General features: G+C 37.6%; 2 protein-coding genes across 3 annotated transcripts; one reads left to right on the plus strand and one right to left on the minus strand.

Moving 5' to 3' along the window:
* Positions 1–4,040: 4,040 nt before the first annotated feature.
* Positions 4,041–6,990, plus strand: LOC103418361 (patatin-like protein 1). Of its 2 annotated transcripts, none has more exons than XM_070815826.1 (7): positions 4,041–4,251; positions 4,376–4,557; positions 4,807–4,993; positions 5,140–5,331; positions 5,678–5,983; positions 6,103–6,278; positions 6,781–6,990. In XM_070815826.1, exons 1-7 carry the CDS (start codon positions 4,129–4,131, stop codon positions 6,836–6,838), a joined length of 1,224 nt encoding a protein of 407 aa, XP_070671927.1. In that variant the 5' UTR covers positions 4,041–4,128; the 3' UTR covers positions 6,839–6,990. The 2 variants fall into 2 exon arrangements, with proteins under 2 accessions (XP_070671927.1, XP_028947702.2); XM_029091869.2 differs by having other exon boundaries at positions 4,045–4,251; positions 5,140–5,301.
* An 881-nt stretch (positions 6,991–7,871) lies between these two features.
* On the minus strand, positions 7,872–12,726 carry LOC103402897 (uncharacterized). The gene is made up of 12 exons (XM_008341683.4): positions 12,327–12,726; positions 12,119–12,220; positions 11,801–11,881; positions 11,579–11,688; positions 11,290–11,425; positions 11,023–11,121; positions 10,323–10,428; positions 9,739–10,196; positions 9,492–9,665; positions 9,192–9,389; positions 8,605–8,931; positions 7,872–8,239 (listed from the first exon to the last, which is right to left on the minus strand). The coding sequence occupies exons 1-12, from the start codon at positions 12,615–12,617 to the stop codon at positions 8,147–8,149; spliced, it is 2,175 nt and encodes a 724-aa protein (XP_008339905.2). The 5' UTR covers positions 12,618–12,726; the 3' UTR covers positions 7,872–8,146.
* Positions 12,727–17,296: the final 4,570 nt, after the last annotated feature.

Raw genomic sequence — 17,296 nt, forward strand, 5'->3', positions numbered from 1 at the left:
GAGAAGGTTGCAGACGGGACTGGTTTCCTTCTGGTGTTGCCATGGGTGGAGATGTTGGGGTCACCTCTGTGACTGATTATATGAATGCATGGAGTGTACAGTTTATTGAGTTGGCTTTATCCTGAGCATGTGCAGTTTGTTGGGTTAGCCTTATCCAATCTCCCCAATCACTTCCCGTTTTCTGCTTCCCGCCATCATTCGTCTCAGTCAATGCCCGTAGCCAAACTGCGGTCAGTAGCAGTTATGGAATTCTCCCCAGCCGCTCTCGCTCACACTTTCGTGGCAACGTTCTGTCCCATACTCAAGAAATCCGAGGCGAGGAAGAAAAGGAAGAGCCTTTCCAGCTACTGCAGCAGAAGCTCATCCTCAGCCACCAAGACTCTGGTCTAGTACAAAAATCATGGCTATCAAGGGTGAGATCTATGACGTGTCCCAGAGCAGTGGATTTGGTATACCAGCATACAAAAATGGCAAACACAGAACAAGATAAGATTCCACTTCTAAAAAAATGATGTATGGAGATGAGAAAAGCCGAAAAGGAAATGGGTTTATAGTCATTGCTCACCCATGCTGTAAACCTGCAAAGAGAAAGCAAAAGCAAAAAGAGAAAAGCAAAAGCAAAAGGATGTCTGGAAATGGAGTGGGAAACAAAAGCAGACAGAAAAAATAAGGAATAAACACCCCACCAGAATGATGATTTACTTTTCTTATTTTTTGTATGATGTGATTTATTTTTTCTTATCTTTCGAAGACATATGTAAAAACCCCATCAGAGGGTAATAAAAAATAAAAATAAAAACGGCAAAGCCCAAAATAAATGGGCTGGAATGTTATGGGGAGGGCGAATGCCCATATGCCCAAAAGAGCCAGTCCTTCTATTACCACTAACCAGGTTATCAAAAGTACGTCCAGTACTCCCAAATTATACATGAGCATTACTCATGTCAATCATACATAAACATTCATGAGCATTACTCATATCAATTATACATAAACATTCATGAGCATCACTCATGTCAACATCCATGAGCATCACTCATATCAATCAACATAAACATTCATGAGCATCACTCATGTCAATCAGCTTCAAAAGCTTCATTTCCAAAGATCTAGCTTCAAAAGCTTCATTTACAGAGCTCTAGCTTCAAAAGTTTCATTTACAAAAGCTCTAGCTTCAAAAGCTTTATTTACAAAGCTCTAGCTTCAAAAGCTTCATTTACAAAAGCTCTAGTTTCAAAAGCTTCATTTACAGAGCTCTAGCTTCAAAAGCTTCATTTACAAAAGCTCTAGCTTCAAAAACTTCATTTACAGAGCTCCAGCTTCAAAGCTTCACTTGCAAAGCTTCACCTACAAAGCTTCAGTGCAGAGTATACAAATACCGCCTCCGAACAACCGCCTCTTCGGCCTATACATGGATTCAATTTGAAGTCTCCAGCCAATATACTCTATTAACCGAAGACTTGGGGGACTACATTATGTACCATATATTTGGCATCAACTGGGCCTCATAAAAAATATTTGGGGGACTTAACCCATTATTTATGTATTGAGGAGCGAGCCTTTATTCTATAAATGGGACTCCCCCACTTTCATTAGAGAGCACTTATTATTCATGTATTGAGGAGCGAGCCCTTATTTTATAAAAGGGACTCCCTCACCTTCATTAGAGAGCATCGCCGCCAACTGAGCAACTGCCTCACCGCGAGCATCACTTTTAGCCTATCACTTATGTATTGAGGAACGAGCCCTTATTCTATAAAAGGGACCCCCTCACCTTCAAATGCCACAAGTCGAGCCAACCAAGGCAACATAAGCCACAAGCAGAGCAGCCTCGCAACATGTGCTACTTCTGGTTGAGCATCATTTCAAATTGGGCACCGCCTCATATCGAGTATCAGTTCTAGACGACATCTAGTTACTTCGGCCCACACATGGACTGAATTTCAAGTCTCCAGCCAAAATACTCTCTTGACTAAAGACTTAAGGGACTACTGTTTATACCATACTTAGGGCATCCGTATTTAGATCTCGTATAAATACTCGGGGGACTCAAATGTAATTATGTAATAAATGAAGGGGCAAATATGTAATAAGTGAGGAGCCCTTATTCTATAAAAGGGACTCCTCACCCTCACAAGAGGGAGGCCATTTTCTTAGGCCATGGGAAGAGCTCTCTCACCCTCAGAAGCTCTCTCCCTCACTCCCTTCACCTCTCAGAGAAATACAATATCAGTGTGGACGTAGCCCAAACCTTGGGGCGAACCACGATACATCTTGTGTTATTTACTTTCATGCGGATTCACGGTCGGATTTACGTTATTCCAAGACCTCCGGTTTTGTGCATCAACAAGACATATAATCATTTGAAAGAAATCACCTTATATGAAACAGGTTTATCGCTATTTGACATTCTGATTTAATAATGTAATATTATATTATAAGAATTTCACACATGACATATTTTATTAAATTAAAATGTCACAATGACGATGATTCCGTTCAAATCTCTCCCTCTTTTGAAGATCTAGTGTCTAACTGCATCCATCAAGTGCCACCTGATTCCATCCCAAATAAGTATGGGATATGATATTATATGGGTAGGAAATTTGACTGATTTTGCCTATGATAATACTTGTTAAATGGGATATGATATTATATGGGTAGGAAATTTGACTGATTTTGCCTATGATAATCCTTGTTAATTCCCACACTAGAGTCCAAAGATACAAGTGTTCAAAGTGATCCAAATGATACACCCAATTTGGTTTTTAAACTTTGTATCTTACACTTCCCAACCTCTCAAGATCAACCCTGAGATTTCTTACAGCATTAGCTCATTACCTACCTCATATTAATTTCGTGTGGGTTTACATTTTATTGATAGGTAATCGCTATCGGATTAAACCCGGATGCTTATTAACACAATATTTGTTAAATAATCTTGCGTGAGCACGACTCATCATTCATGAGTCATGACTTTGTTGTCCTAATTTCTTGGTTAATCTTACTTAGATAACTTATCAAATGACAAAATCTCTTGGATTTGTGATTTTAATTTTTGGTAATTCGGACACTCATTGTTCTACTCAAGGTTCTAAAAGATGCTAGATACTAATCAGACGGCAGACAGAGGCCTAGCGCTTAGGTGACTAGGCGGAGCCTAGGTGGGAGACTAGGCGGATGTAGTAAATTTATTATATATCATATAAATAAATGTTTGTTTATATTTAAAAAATACATAATTTTATTGGGATACATAAACTACAAAATAGAATAACATAGAGATTATAATGTTTAGAACATAATTAAACCATGGAGAATAAGCATATAATGTGTGTTCATCTAAGTATTTAACAAATTTCTTACAATTTATTGAAAAAGATAAAAGGCAAAATAAAAGTTATCTATTTTCTGTCTAAAGTGACACGACCTAAGCGGGTCTAGACGAGTTAAGCAGGTGCCTATGCGGTCTAGGCGGGCACTTAAGCAAATCTAGACGTCATTTCTTAACTTTCAAATGTCTAGGAATTAATTAAAACAGTAACCAGCCGCCTAACACCTAGGCGAAAATTTTTAAAACAGTGATTCTACTAATTCAATTTGCGATATTTGCCGTGCAACTGCCGGTTCTGAATCCACATGGCTTAGGTTTCGAGGACTCTGCCAAAACTGAAATAATTTTTAATACTAATTATTTGTCAATTTAACTGAAATCCATGTGGTTTTAGGCTAAAAACAAAAGTAAGAAAACAAATGACATGGCTTACTTTATGTTTTGGTGAATTTGTTCAGTTTTCTTCCTCGTCAAGTAATTAGATATGAAAACGAATTTTGACTCGTGGGTCAACGAAAAGGAGCCTATCCATAGAAGTGGAAGTGACCATTTGGAAAATGTGTCTTTCTATTAAAAGACAGTTTAATATCTTGTGCAAAGATTGTATCGTTTCCGTTTGAATTTGAACTATCAAAATTTTCTTGATAATTAATCATTTGATTTAAATTAAATTAAATTTGCAACAAGTACTAGCAAGGTAATCTTGATCTATATATTGATCTATCTCCAAGCTTTGTCTCTACTTCTATAGCATCAACAAAACTCCTACCAAATATTTTCTGTTTCATCAACAAATGGAAAAAAAAAGCTCAAGCCCAAGACATGGAAACCTCATAACGATTCTCAGTATAGATGGGGGAGGAATTAGAGGGATCATCCCTGGTGCTCTTCTCGCTTACCTTGAATCTGAACTTCAGGTAACAAATTAAGAATATTATGCGCTCTAATCTAAGAGCTCGTTTTGTAACACTTTCATTTTAGATATAAAAACTTTTACATAACTACATTGCTAATGGAATGGTATTAATTATTATTACTTAGAAACTAGATGGTGAAGATGCAAGGCTTGCAGATTATTTTGACGTGATTTCTGGGACAAGTACAGGCGGTCTAATTGCGACCATGTTAGTAGCTCCAAACGAAAACAACAGACCATTATTCGCTGCAAAGGACATTGTCCCATTTTACCTTTCCAACTGCCCTAAAATTTTCCCACGATCAAGGTAGTATTGTTGAAATTAATAACATTGGAAAATGTATCTTTTACGTGTTTATCAACAAAAATGTTTATGTTGGTAAACTGTCAATTTGAACGGTTGATCGATTTGATTATATTTGACATGCTGACAACACAAATTGAGCAAAAGAACATTATTATGAACAATTTTAGCTCAGCACATGTTATAGTATTCATGCTAACAAAAGTTAATTAATTAACGCTCCTTTTCTGCTCTTGGCTTCTCATGAACTAGTGGACTTTGTGCCACAGTTAATGATCTAGTGAAAGCTCTAACAGGACCAAAGTATGATGGAAAGTATTTGCACAAGCTTGTAAGAGAGATAATAGGAGACAAAAGGTTGGACCAAACCTTGACGAACCTGGTTGTCCCAACTTTTGACATCAAGAAACTTCTGCCTGTCATATTTTCGTCTTATCAGGTTGTTAATTTACTCAATATACATACATACATACATACATATATATATATATATATATATATATATATAAACTAATTATATGAGAATTCAACAATTTCATGAACCAACTAATCATTAGTAATCTAAGTGCTATTCTCATGATCAAGGTGTCAAGCCGTCCAGTGCTGAATGCTAGACTTTCAGACATTTGCATTGGTACCTCAGCAGCACCAACTTACCTTCCTGCATACTATTTTGAGAACAAGGATCAACAAGGAGAATCCAAGGAGTTCAACCTCATCGATGGTGGCATAGCCGCGAATAATCCGGTGAAGCTCTTGCACAACAATTTGCAGAATGTAAAGTTTTCATGATAAGAAAAAACCCTAATTTGATCTACATCTATTATAACCAATGCAACTTAAGTAAGAGTGGTGTTCCGTTGTCGCGTTGTCTAACAATATTAAGAATATGGAATGGACACTTTTTCGAATTGATTTTTGTTTGAATACATAGGTCAGATTCACAATCTAACAATACAAACTTTATTTTAGCAATTTAAATTTGATGAGAGAATATTATCGAACTAGTAAGAGATATATAGTCATGTATATTTTGATACGTGATAAGTTGTTATTCAAATTTGGCTAGTGTAGCATTGTTGATAAAATTATTTGTGTTGCTTGCCTTTACATATAATTGCAGTCATTGATTGCCATTAGTGAAGTGATAAAACAAATTACGAGCCAGAATCAAGATTACTTGGAGATTGAGCCAAAGGACTTGTATGATCGTTTCCTACTGATTTCACTGGGAACGGGTTCGGATAGGAGTGAACTCAAATACAATGCCAAGAAAGCTTCAAAATGGAATGTTATAAGCTGGTTGTACACTAATGGGTCAACTCCTTTGTTGGATTGCTTTGATGAAGCAACTTGCGATATGGTTGATTACCATAACTCTGCGGTTTTCCAAGCTCTCCGTTCTGAACAGAACTACCTCAGAATTGACGTAAGTTTATAATATCTGGTTAAAAACGAAAAACAAAAAACGAAATGGTATAAACGAGCCTATAATTATATGTATAAATGATTTACAGTGTAATTTGTTGTTGAATATTGGGAAACTAGGAGGACACACTAGAGGGAGATGTAGCTTCAGTTGATAAAGCTACACGGGAAAACTTGGAAAATCTAGTGGAAGTGGGAAACAAATTACTCAAGAAACCAGTTTGTCGCGTGAATTTGGATACTTGTCTCTATGAACCAGTTGAAGATGAGGGCACAAATGAAGAAGCACTTCAGAGGTAACCACAAATTTAATATTGGGATTGTTAGCAAACCCCTTCAAAATTTTATTTTATAGTAGAAAACATTTGAGCACTTTTATTTTTCTTCAATGGTCGGTAGCAATGAGTGGTACAATGAGTGACTGTGATTGAAAATAGAAGAGCTAATACTTGTGAAAATTAAATCTAATGACTAAAATACTTGTAACATTGAAGTAAAGAGAACCCCTTGAAATGTACTATCATTAATTACACTACGAGTCTTTTTCATAGTTTGATCCTTAAAGTGTTTCTCACTAATTTTATTGAAGGAAGTGATTTTCATATATTTTTTTTTCTTACACATTCATGGTCATTAGTTTTGTTTAATTTATTTAATTCAATAACTATAAATAAAGATAAGGGCAGAGAAGATAGAAAAAAGAGAAAAATCACTTTTAGGTGTCTGCTAATGCAGAATCAAACATTTTTACTGAATTTTTTAGTCATGGACTCATCATCATCGTCTGCGTGCTTGTAGGTTTGCAAAGTTACTGTCGGATGAAAAGAAGCTTCGGGAGTCAAAATCATCACAGTAAATTGTATATTTTCTATTAGAATCATTTTAAAAAAAAAAAAATTGAAAATTTAGGTTCAATTTGGGATTGATGTAATTTTTTTTTTCTTAAACTACTTCTGTTGTATTTTAAGAATAATTAACTGAAAAATAAAGCAATTGAACATTTAATAATTATTTTTAAAAGTTGTGAATATGAAAAACAGTGTAAAAGCGTTTAGTAAATTTTAAACTAAAAGTACTATAATTGAATATAATGAAAAAAATGGACATAGAAGTGTGAGCGATGACGACAACAACAGTGGCGAAGATAATGTTTGTGACAGTGGTGGTGGTGGTTCCGGCAAAAAGAGGTATTTGTTGGGTATGGTTGTGGTGGTGGCGCGATTGTGGAGGGTGGTGGTGGCACGGTTGTGGTGGGGTGGTGGTGGCAGCATTGGTGGTGGTAACGGCAATTGCGGTGGAAGAGGTTAGGGTAGGTAGTGGTGGTCACTTTGTTCTCCAAGGATAAAATGTGTCTAAAATGATAAATAATGTCATATTTTAAAATTAATGAGCGTATTACAAAAATTAAAAATATTCATTAAAAGACTGAACTCCTATTTTTATTAAAACAGCTTTTAAACGCAACCTACAAACAGGAGACCATTGCTTTTAAAATAAGCAGAATATTTTATTTTTACCAACCACTTTTTAACTGCTTTAACTTTAAAATAAAACAGTTGAAAGAAAAAAAGACATTTCAAAATGGGGCTTAGAATAATAATCATCCACAGACCACAGCAGCCTCTATTACACAAACAAGGGGTGAGGCTCCAACTGTGTCTTCGTTCTTCAAGCTGGATGGAAGCTAATTGTATTTTAACCTTTTGTTTGAGTGAAATTTCATAATATTTATCTTTTTCCAACAGAACAAAAACAAGCAAAAATTCTATAGGATACTCTAGGCATTTTCACCATTAGATCTCAGTTTTTGTCCTTTCTTATCTCATAGATCTAATAGTCAAAAATTTCAGAGCACCCGATACACAATAGCACCATAGAAAATCCCAAAATCAATCCAACCATCCAACAAGAACTTTATTCCTCTTTAGAATAACCAGCAGTGTTTTATTAATGGCTGCTTTTTTAAGACATAAATCACCATACGATGATAATGTACAAGAACAGCCCGTGTAAGTGTTAACAAGAAACGCTACCGTATCCGTACATCTGTTTCAACTACGTGTATGTCTGTCTACCTAAATTGGAAACTCTTTTATGCATAAATTGAATAAAATAATAAGCAAAATTCAATTATATGTAGCTACAAAACCGGCTACAATACAAACTAAGCGAATATCTGCTGAATGACTGTCTCCGCATTTCCGTTGTACTGTGCAAGAAGATGGATAGCATCGGCCCTGGGCAAAGCTAGAAATTCCTGCAACCATCCACAACAGTAAGATTTGTTTTAAGTGAACGAACCGGTGTTCGAACTTAGAAGATGTGGTTTACATTAAAAAGAGACGACTATCATAGTCTAGTCGCAGTCAAAAGTATATTTATGCAAGTGCAAATAGTGGAATTGGATTATAAGAAATCTTAGCCATACGGCTGACTGAACACGGTAGTGACAACAACGTGCAACAGATAGATATCTATAGATGCTTATCATTGATGAGCCCAAGGAAGTGAAACTGTCACGTTCGTCAAAAGGGAAAATTCACTACGAATAAAATTGAATAAGCTTCCACATGCAACAATTTAGAAAAATATAGATGTGCAAGTTCAGTTCATAAAACTCACCATTACTTTTAGTATTGCATTTTCATCACACACAACATCTCTAGATGACACTTGAGTCAGGCTGCTACCATCTTCCACCATCCTGGTGCTTGAAGATACTGTAACTTGGGAAGACCCATTAGAGCAACTATCTGCATTTGACTTCGATGCAGCGGCAGCAGCAAGCAAAGGAGTATTAACTTCTTTCAAGGAATCAATCTTTAATAGACTTTCAAAGTGGTCTTTACACATTTGAAGTTTAAACCACTCATTATGTGTGTGAACGGTTGCTCTCATTATTTTCATAAGCTGCGGCTCATCAATGCCAAGCCTCCTCCCAATTGCAACCTATCCCAGACAGAAGCAAATGTTTACTTCTTACTTAATGCATGGTACATTGAAGACTATATCCAAAGAGCAAAACGATTTCATGGTAGTTATCTTATAAACCTAGTAGAAACAAAGTTCAGCAGCGAGCACCATTTGCAACCTTAAAGCTCTTTTTAGAGTACAGAATAAAGGATAAAAACAAGAACTGAAACGATTGATAAAGATAAAGCATCTGCAGTTCCTATTAACGTGAATTATGACAGCAAGTCATGGCATACCTGGAGTGAAGTTGCAAGAGCATATAAGGGCAAGCCTTTCCCAAGTGCATCTTCACTAGGTTGGAGCAGTGCTAACAAAGTCTCCTTCAAGGGTTTCAGTAAAGCAGGATCACTTGCAGCTAAAGGACCTAAATGAGAGCATGCAACCTTCAGAGCACTAGAATGATCGCCGGAGCTTACAAGCTTAAGGAATTCAACCTACAGTTGGTGAAAATATCAGAATGTAAAGTTTTGTATAATACTGTATGATTTACAACCATTACTTTCAACACAGCTATTTACAATACATGAGCTAAGTACCTGCTTAAGTTGGAAGAGCAAAACAGGATTTTGTACAAAAAATTTTGGGTCCATAGAATTAACTTCTTCCACAACCTCCGCAGCCATTCCTTTGCTAGCTAGTTCCTTCATCCCAAGCAGAATCTCATATTTATCGTCCAAACTGTGAATGCCTAAACTTAAGCATTCTGAAGCCTGCAAAGCAACAACATTGTCAAATCACAACCAATACACTAACCAATACTAAGTAATTCGAATAATACAGAACCTGATGTTCCCTTGATGAATACGTATTGGAAACCAGGTCAGTTGTGCTAAGCTGTTTAGAGTCTTTACTCATCTCATTACAGGAAATGCCAGAAGTAAAATCAATATCATCTTGTCTTCCCCTCCATCGCTTGCGTTTACTTCTTTCCGCAGGTGCACTGGGTCTTCTTTGTGAAACTCTCAGTTTATCAGGCTGATGTGATCCACTGGTGCTACAATCTTCATTATTGCTTGATGGCTCACAAACATAACGCATTTCAATATCCATACCTTGCATGCTAGTCACATCAGAACTCTTTCCAGGGGAACCACCTAGGTTATCATTACTCACGGAAAACTCACCATCAGAATGTTTGCTGGCACCATAATCCACCTCATGAGAAGAGTCTCTTGACGGAGAATGCCCAATCACTGGTTGATCAACTTTCAAGGATTTGGAAAGGCTTTGCACCCCAGACACTACGTTGGATAGGTAGATCGGTAGTAGTCAGAGTCTGACAAGTTAAAATGAAAAAAAACAAGCGCACACACTCTCAACAAAACATTAGAAGATAAGGATGAAAGAAAAAAGTTCACAAGTTTCACCATCAGAAGTTGCAAAACCAGAATCCACAATGCCCCTGTAAACGCAATACTCACGAACCAGCTCGTCGAGCATCGTAACATCAAATCTCATTCTACATAACTCATTCTGCAGTATATAAGCACAAGTTTTGATATTAGTGCACTCAAAATATTCAAGCCAACCATATATGACATTTCAAACAACGTTATAAACGATTTACAGGATTTATGAGCAGGAAGATAATTTGCATTGGCATCATTAGGTGCACTCTCTCAGGGAAGCAATAGCATGCAAGCATTGTGCACAAGACCAAAATCAGTTCTACCCCTATAATAATCAGATCAGTCCCTACTCCTTAAATACGCATTTTTCATTCATACATTCATACTTGGTGCGATGGCAAGTGTCTTCGCCCATGAGCGGTAGGTCTCGGGTTCGAGACTTGGGAGTAGCCTCTCCATAAATGGGGGTAAGGCTAGCCGACATTCACCTCTCCCAGACCCTGCGTAAAGCGGGAGCCTTGTGCACTGGGTACGACCTTTTATATGTAACAATGTATGTCTAGCATAAAAATTAAGAGGTATGAACCTAGGTGGCAAAAGAAAAGGCCTCCATACATCACCACTTTCCTACGAATTATGCACTTGATGAATGTAATATATAAATAAATCAAATTTGAGGTAATTATAATAATAAGTACATCAGTAAGCAATTAATAACCTGAAACGCCTGAAATAAATCACCCTTAGCAAATCTCAAACTATCTACTGCTCCCTGTCTTGTGAGCTCTACAGCATGTGCAAGAGCTTGAATGTCCACCTGGTTTTCCAATACAAGAATGAAATCAATAAAGACATGCTTAGCAGTGTAATTGATGGTTTTATTAATTGATTTTCTATCACCCTTAAGAGGCTGACCCATATGATAATTCTAATTTTACCTCCTGTAACATCTACGAAAAAATGTTCAAATTGTAGATAATCTCACCTCATCAAAAGGAGGTGCTTCAAACAGGCTCTCCTGGGGTGCTGCAGGGGCGTCACGCTCCTCTAGAAGTAACCTATGAGTAAGATCTGAAATAGGCGACGAAATTCCTTGACGAAAACAAAAGCCCTTGTGGATGCTGCATAAGACAGGGATAACTTTAAAAGATAACTACAATGACTCTAGTGCCTGTGCTGCATCCCCACAAAGAGGTACTCAATCACTCACTCACACGCAATAAACATAATAATATTGATTGCAAGCAACTAAACCAAAGTCAAAGAGGCAACACCTTATTAAATATCTCAGTGTCATCGAGAAGACCGGATCATAAGCATGTAAATAGGGTCTCAAGACAGTGGAAACTAATCCGGCAATGTCAAACCTCCTCCTTTCAGACCACTGAAAAACATAAAGCAAACATCCATTTACCTCAGTCTACACGTATAGTATAGGAGAAAAATAAAAAGAATCATTGTTCGTAGCTGCGTATACAATACACATAGTATCCCACCTCGGTTGCTACAGGAGAAGATTGGTCTTCTTTGTCATATATAAAAGCAAGAAGAACATGCTTGAATTCCTCATATGCTTCCTTAAATTGCAAAAAAACCATCCATAAGAATCCATAATCGAACCGACAGAAGCAACCAGCGTCAAACATTTAGTAAAACAGGACAAACTCAGTTTCTATATTTGGTCAATTTTGAGAGAAACATTATATAGAGCTATAGCAAACATGTCTAGTCTCCTAGTAGTGAATTCCCTTACAAGCTTAGTGAAAGCAACAAACTTCACGAGCCTCAACGCAAAGAACTAAGTTTTTAAGTACCGGATAAGCGTCTAGGGCACACGGAGCAAGAGCATTCCTCAAGTAATTGATTGCAGAGTCACGATCCTCTGCGGTCCCTCTCCTCAACAGCTCAATAAACCTCTTCAAAAGAAATGGCCAAAAGTTAATAATTCGAAAAATAAAACCCTAGAAACTGCAATTGAGTACATTTTCCAGCGTTTTCTCAGCAGCCAAACAGGTGGAATACCTGTTTTTGCAAGCGGAAGAGGAGCCTGTGATCGTCGAGAATGAAAGGGGCGTGGGAGCGGAGGAGAACGATGGCGGCGTCAATGTGACCCGCCTCCAGCGACCGCCTGATCTGACGAATGATCAATCTCGAGTGGTACGACGAGGAGGAGATAGAGGAGGGGGAAGAGGAAGAGGAAGGGGAAGGCGACGTCGTAAAGGCGGAGTCGTCGTCTTCGAGTAGCTTCTCCGATTTGGCGAAGTCGATGACGAGAGCGTCTAGGGCTTCCCAGTTAATTGACGTCGAGTCCATTTTTTGGAATTTTCCGGGAAATTTTTGGACTGTTTGGTTGGAAGGAAAATGTCTGGAGAGAGAGAGAGAGGTGGAGGCGCAGAGGGGAAAATAGTAATGGTCTCTGAAACGAAGGGAGGACTCGAGGTCTTTCTTTATACGTTTTGCCACGTGTACGTTAATTAGAGGGCAGAGAGGTGCGAGTAATGTTACTGTCACCGTGTGGGTGATTTAGGTTTTTTACTGACTTGTAGGTGGACGCCTTGGGGTGTGGAAAATATCTCATCTGATCTGATTTGATCTGCGCACATTTGTCGTCTACGGATCTGGAAAATATATATAATAAAATGGTACATGTTTTTTTTTATAAATGGGTACATTATCAATAAGTTGTGATTACAAATAAATTTTTTAAAACGGACACAAAAATAAAATAAAATAAATAAATATATAGATACAAATTAAATTTAAAAAAATTAGTACATAATAAAAAATGGTTGCAAATTTAGCGTTCAGACACTAAGTGAATCTATTTGAGAATGATTAAATATTTTTTAATTATAAAATTTAAATGTGTTGACATGTAAATATTTTATTGTTAAATTAATGTCATGGACAAAAACCAAAAAGCCTTGATAAAAAATTTAAACGAAATAAGGTTTCAATGAATGAAATTAACAAAATCAACGGTGGAACCTAATTTTTCATTAAAAGATATTCGATAATGTAGTACCTCATAGGTCGAGAAAACGTGGGGTTATTGCAATTTGATGTCAAATGTAGGTACAACAATTCCTGTAACAGTTTCATGCAGTCTTCGAGTTCCAAGGATCTTCCTAACTTCCTGAGATATTTCCCATCATATTTTGGTCCCCTTAGGTACCGTTTGGTACGTGGGACGGGACATAATGGAGTAAGACGAGTCGTTCTATTCCACGTTTGGTGCATCTAAAACAGATGGAACGTACTATTCCACGAGACAAATTTTGGATGAATTTTTGTTCCGCCTCATCCCCCTGAAACGACTCGTTCCAAATCCGTGAAACACAAAATTATAACATCTCCATCTCTTTCTTCTTCCTCCTTGTTTCCATTCGAGAGCATCTTTGCTCTCACTCCGTTATGTCCCGTCCCGTCCCGTCTGCATATCAAACGATACCTTAAGGCTTTCATTCTCATAATTGGTCCCCTATATTGTCAGCAGCGAAAAAGTATTTGTGCACATATATGTTATGCTAGAAAATGTTCTGTTATAAGCCGGAATAAATGCTTCTAAGGAAATAAGAGGGAGGCAGGGAGGGAGGGAGAGAGAGAGATAGTATTTTCATATATAGACTTCTTGTTTGGATTCAAGGAAAGTCAATATGGTTGCAGAGAGAATTACCATAGGGGTGGCTTAATGGTTAGGAATGAATTCAAGTATGTATTCTACACAGCATATCTTGGGTTTGATTCCTAGCGCTGGTGAATCGCACGATGGCGGCCAGGGAAGGTTGAAACGCCTCTATGAGTCTTTCTGGCCTCCAGAAATGTGGATTGTTATGACAAACCACCAACTGATTTTTTATTTTTTTTTAAGGAAAAATATGGTTGCAGGGAGATGCCTCTAAGTCCTCCACCACCAATGCTTAGAACATGTAAAAAGTCAAGTCGTGTTATATTTAAATTCAACGTCGAAGATAAACACAAATAATTGGTTCAAAATTTAAAGTGCCATCATCAATGCTTAAGGGTGTGTTATATCCATAAACAATAATTAATTATTGGTATCCAAGTAAAGATCCCAAGACTATACAAGTAGATCATCCGTGTTATTACTTTAATTGCCCAAATCAGCAAATCAAAGACCAACTCATTTCCCATTTCCTTTTTGCCCACTTTGAGCAGATCCAGTTAAGAACAGCACATCAGTATGAGAGAGAGAGAGAGAGAGAGAGAGAGAGAGAGAGAGAGAGAGAGAGAGAGAGATTGATTTTAGGTGCATAATATGAACCAACCTAGGTACTTCCCAAGGTCCTACAAAATTTTATTTGTAATAAAAAGTTACTCCTCTCTACTTCACTGACTTCTTTTCATACCCTAAAATTGTCTTTTGATTCATATAATACACATAAGGTTTGTAAAGAAGTCAGTGAACTACACTACACATAAAGTTTGGTGGTCAGATTACAATAGTAGCTTTACTCTTTGAACCAGCACAAGACGGTCAAAAAGAACTAAGACATTAGGATTAGCCATCAACTACAATCACCCAAAGCGATTAGAAAGAGTTAGTTCTCCGATATTGTGTTTGTTTACCCTCGCTAACTTGGACTAGACTAGAATGGATAACTTATTAAAGTAGTCAAGTGTTTGTTGCATAGCAGAACTAAGTTTAGTGGGACTAAAGAGGATTCACCCCGACTAAAACCTTCGCCAGAAGGTCTTAGTGGGAGCCTCCGAAAATCACAGGATTAGCTAAGATCGTGCTTTACTTTGACCTGGGATTTGTCTGCTTCACTTCAACCTCGACTCATCTGCTTCGCTTCAATCTTAACTCATCTGCTTCGCACGATTGATGATGGACCTGCATCACCACCATTGAAACTCATATCCCTAAAAGATGGGATCTTTGTGAACCCAGTGGTGGGTGAGGAAGAAATATGGAGGCCGAGAACGCCAGCTGAGACGATAGGAAGCTGGCGATGAAACCATGAGCTTTGCTTTGACCTGGGATTTGTCTGCTTCACTTTGACCTCAACTCATCTGCTTCATTTCAACCTCAACTTATCTGCTTCACTATGACCTCGATTCATCTGCTTCACTTTGACCTCGACTCATTTGCTTTGCATCACCACCATTGAAACCCATATCCCCAAAAGACGGGAATCTTTGTGAACCCAGTGTTTGGATTTGCAATATCAATTATAGTTGGCTCATTCCGTGTTTTAGCTAAAATCTTTTGCTCCTTAATTAGTGTATGTTGATGCACAAAATTAGATAGACTTTGGAACAATGTAAAGTGTCGAGTTTATGACCTTCACTCGGTTTATCCAGTCACCTAGTGATGATAATATGTAAAGAGACAAAGATAGAAAAGCAAACACAAAATGTATGTGGTTCACCCTAAGTTTGGCTACGTCCACGGGGTAGATGAGTTTTCATTAATAGTGAAGGGTTTACACAATACATAGGTTCAAGCATAATCATCATTAGGGGTTTTAATGACGAGTTTAAGTACAATAATGACATTAGGGATTAATTGTAGGAGAATGGTCTTCTTTTATAGTTGAGGAGAGTCTCTAGCTTCTGTTTGAGATCGATGTGGGACTTTAAGAACTTTATTCTAATATTGATACGTGTCATGTTGTGATTGGTCAAGAGAGGGTGCATATTTTCTTAATGGGAGATATGTCTCACTCGAGATATGATGAAATACTTCACTATTTGCCCAAGCTCTCGAAGAGAATGAAGGAACAAGGGTATGTTTCCGATAGGAATTTTGTGCGTATGATGTTAAAGAGGAGCAGAAAGACTCTACTACCACAGTGAGAAGCTCGCCGTTGCGTTTGGCATTATTTCTACTCTGCTAAGAACACCGATCAAACTTTTTAAGAGCTTAAGAACATGTGTAGATTGTCATGTTGCCATTAAGTTTATTTATGATTGCTAACCAGTGCATTAAAAGGCCAAGGCGTGGGTAAGGCGTCCAAGGGATAGCCCAGCCTAGGCGTGAGGCGAAGCTTCATGGGACCTAAATTTTTTAATATATACACTGAGGGTACATATATTATGTTAAAAAAAAATTATTAATCAATAATCACTCTGAGCACACACATATATTATAAATACACACACACACACACACACACACACACACACACACACATATATATATATATATATAATAGAGGATGAAAAGTACAATGAACACACATATAACAATGCACGCAGACAGCACACACATCCATTATATAAAAAAAAATTAAAATCAAGAAAAAAAGGGAGAGAGACGATAGTGCAAGGAAGAGGTATGAGGTAGTTAGAACCCTACCCAAAATTTGGGTTTGGAAGTTAAAAAAAAAAAAAAAAATAGTCAAACAGAGACTCCCTGAGGTGCGCCTCCACCCACTCCCTCAAAACAGAGACGGCAACCCTCACGCCCAACCTCAAAAGCCGTCTAGGTGCGCCCTGAGGCAAGCCTTTTAAAACATTGTTGCTAACAGAAAAATTATAGTTTGGGATTCAAATTGGCATTGTTTTGAGGACGGGAACTGTTCATGTCGAGACTATTGGTGATTTAATACACCTACTAATCTATACGCAAGGCATTTGATTGGAGTGGAATTGGATCCTCTCTTGAGCTCAGGATGGGGATTCTCCTTAGCAACTCATATGAGCCGTTGAATTTTGATCCAACGATTCCAAACAGAGGGTCCCTTTAAAAGTTATAATAATTGCAGCCATTGGATCAAGTTTGAACGGCCTAGATGGGCTGCTCATGAGGATCCCCATCCTGAGCTCAGGAAAAGATCCAGTTTAGATTGGAGTAAGACTCAAGAAACATGCATAGTCTTCTGTGCAAGCTGGGAGCTTCCCACATTTTGTTCTAAGTGGAAAGAACTAGAATATGAATTTTCTACATCTTCAACATCGACGTGTGAAGATGTTATGCTGAATGTTCTCCGATTAATATGAACAATGTTGGCTCCTTAGTCATT

This window comes from Malus domestica, chromosome 02 (genome assembly GCF_042453785.1).
Source record: "Malus domestica chromosome 02, GDT2T_hap1".
Classification (NCBI taxonomy): domain Eukaryota; kingdom Viridiplantae; phylum Streptophyta; class Magnoliopsida; order Rosales; family Rosaceae; genus Malus; species Malus domestica.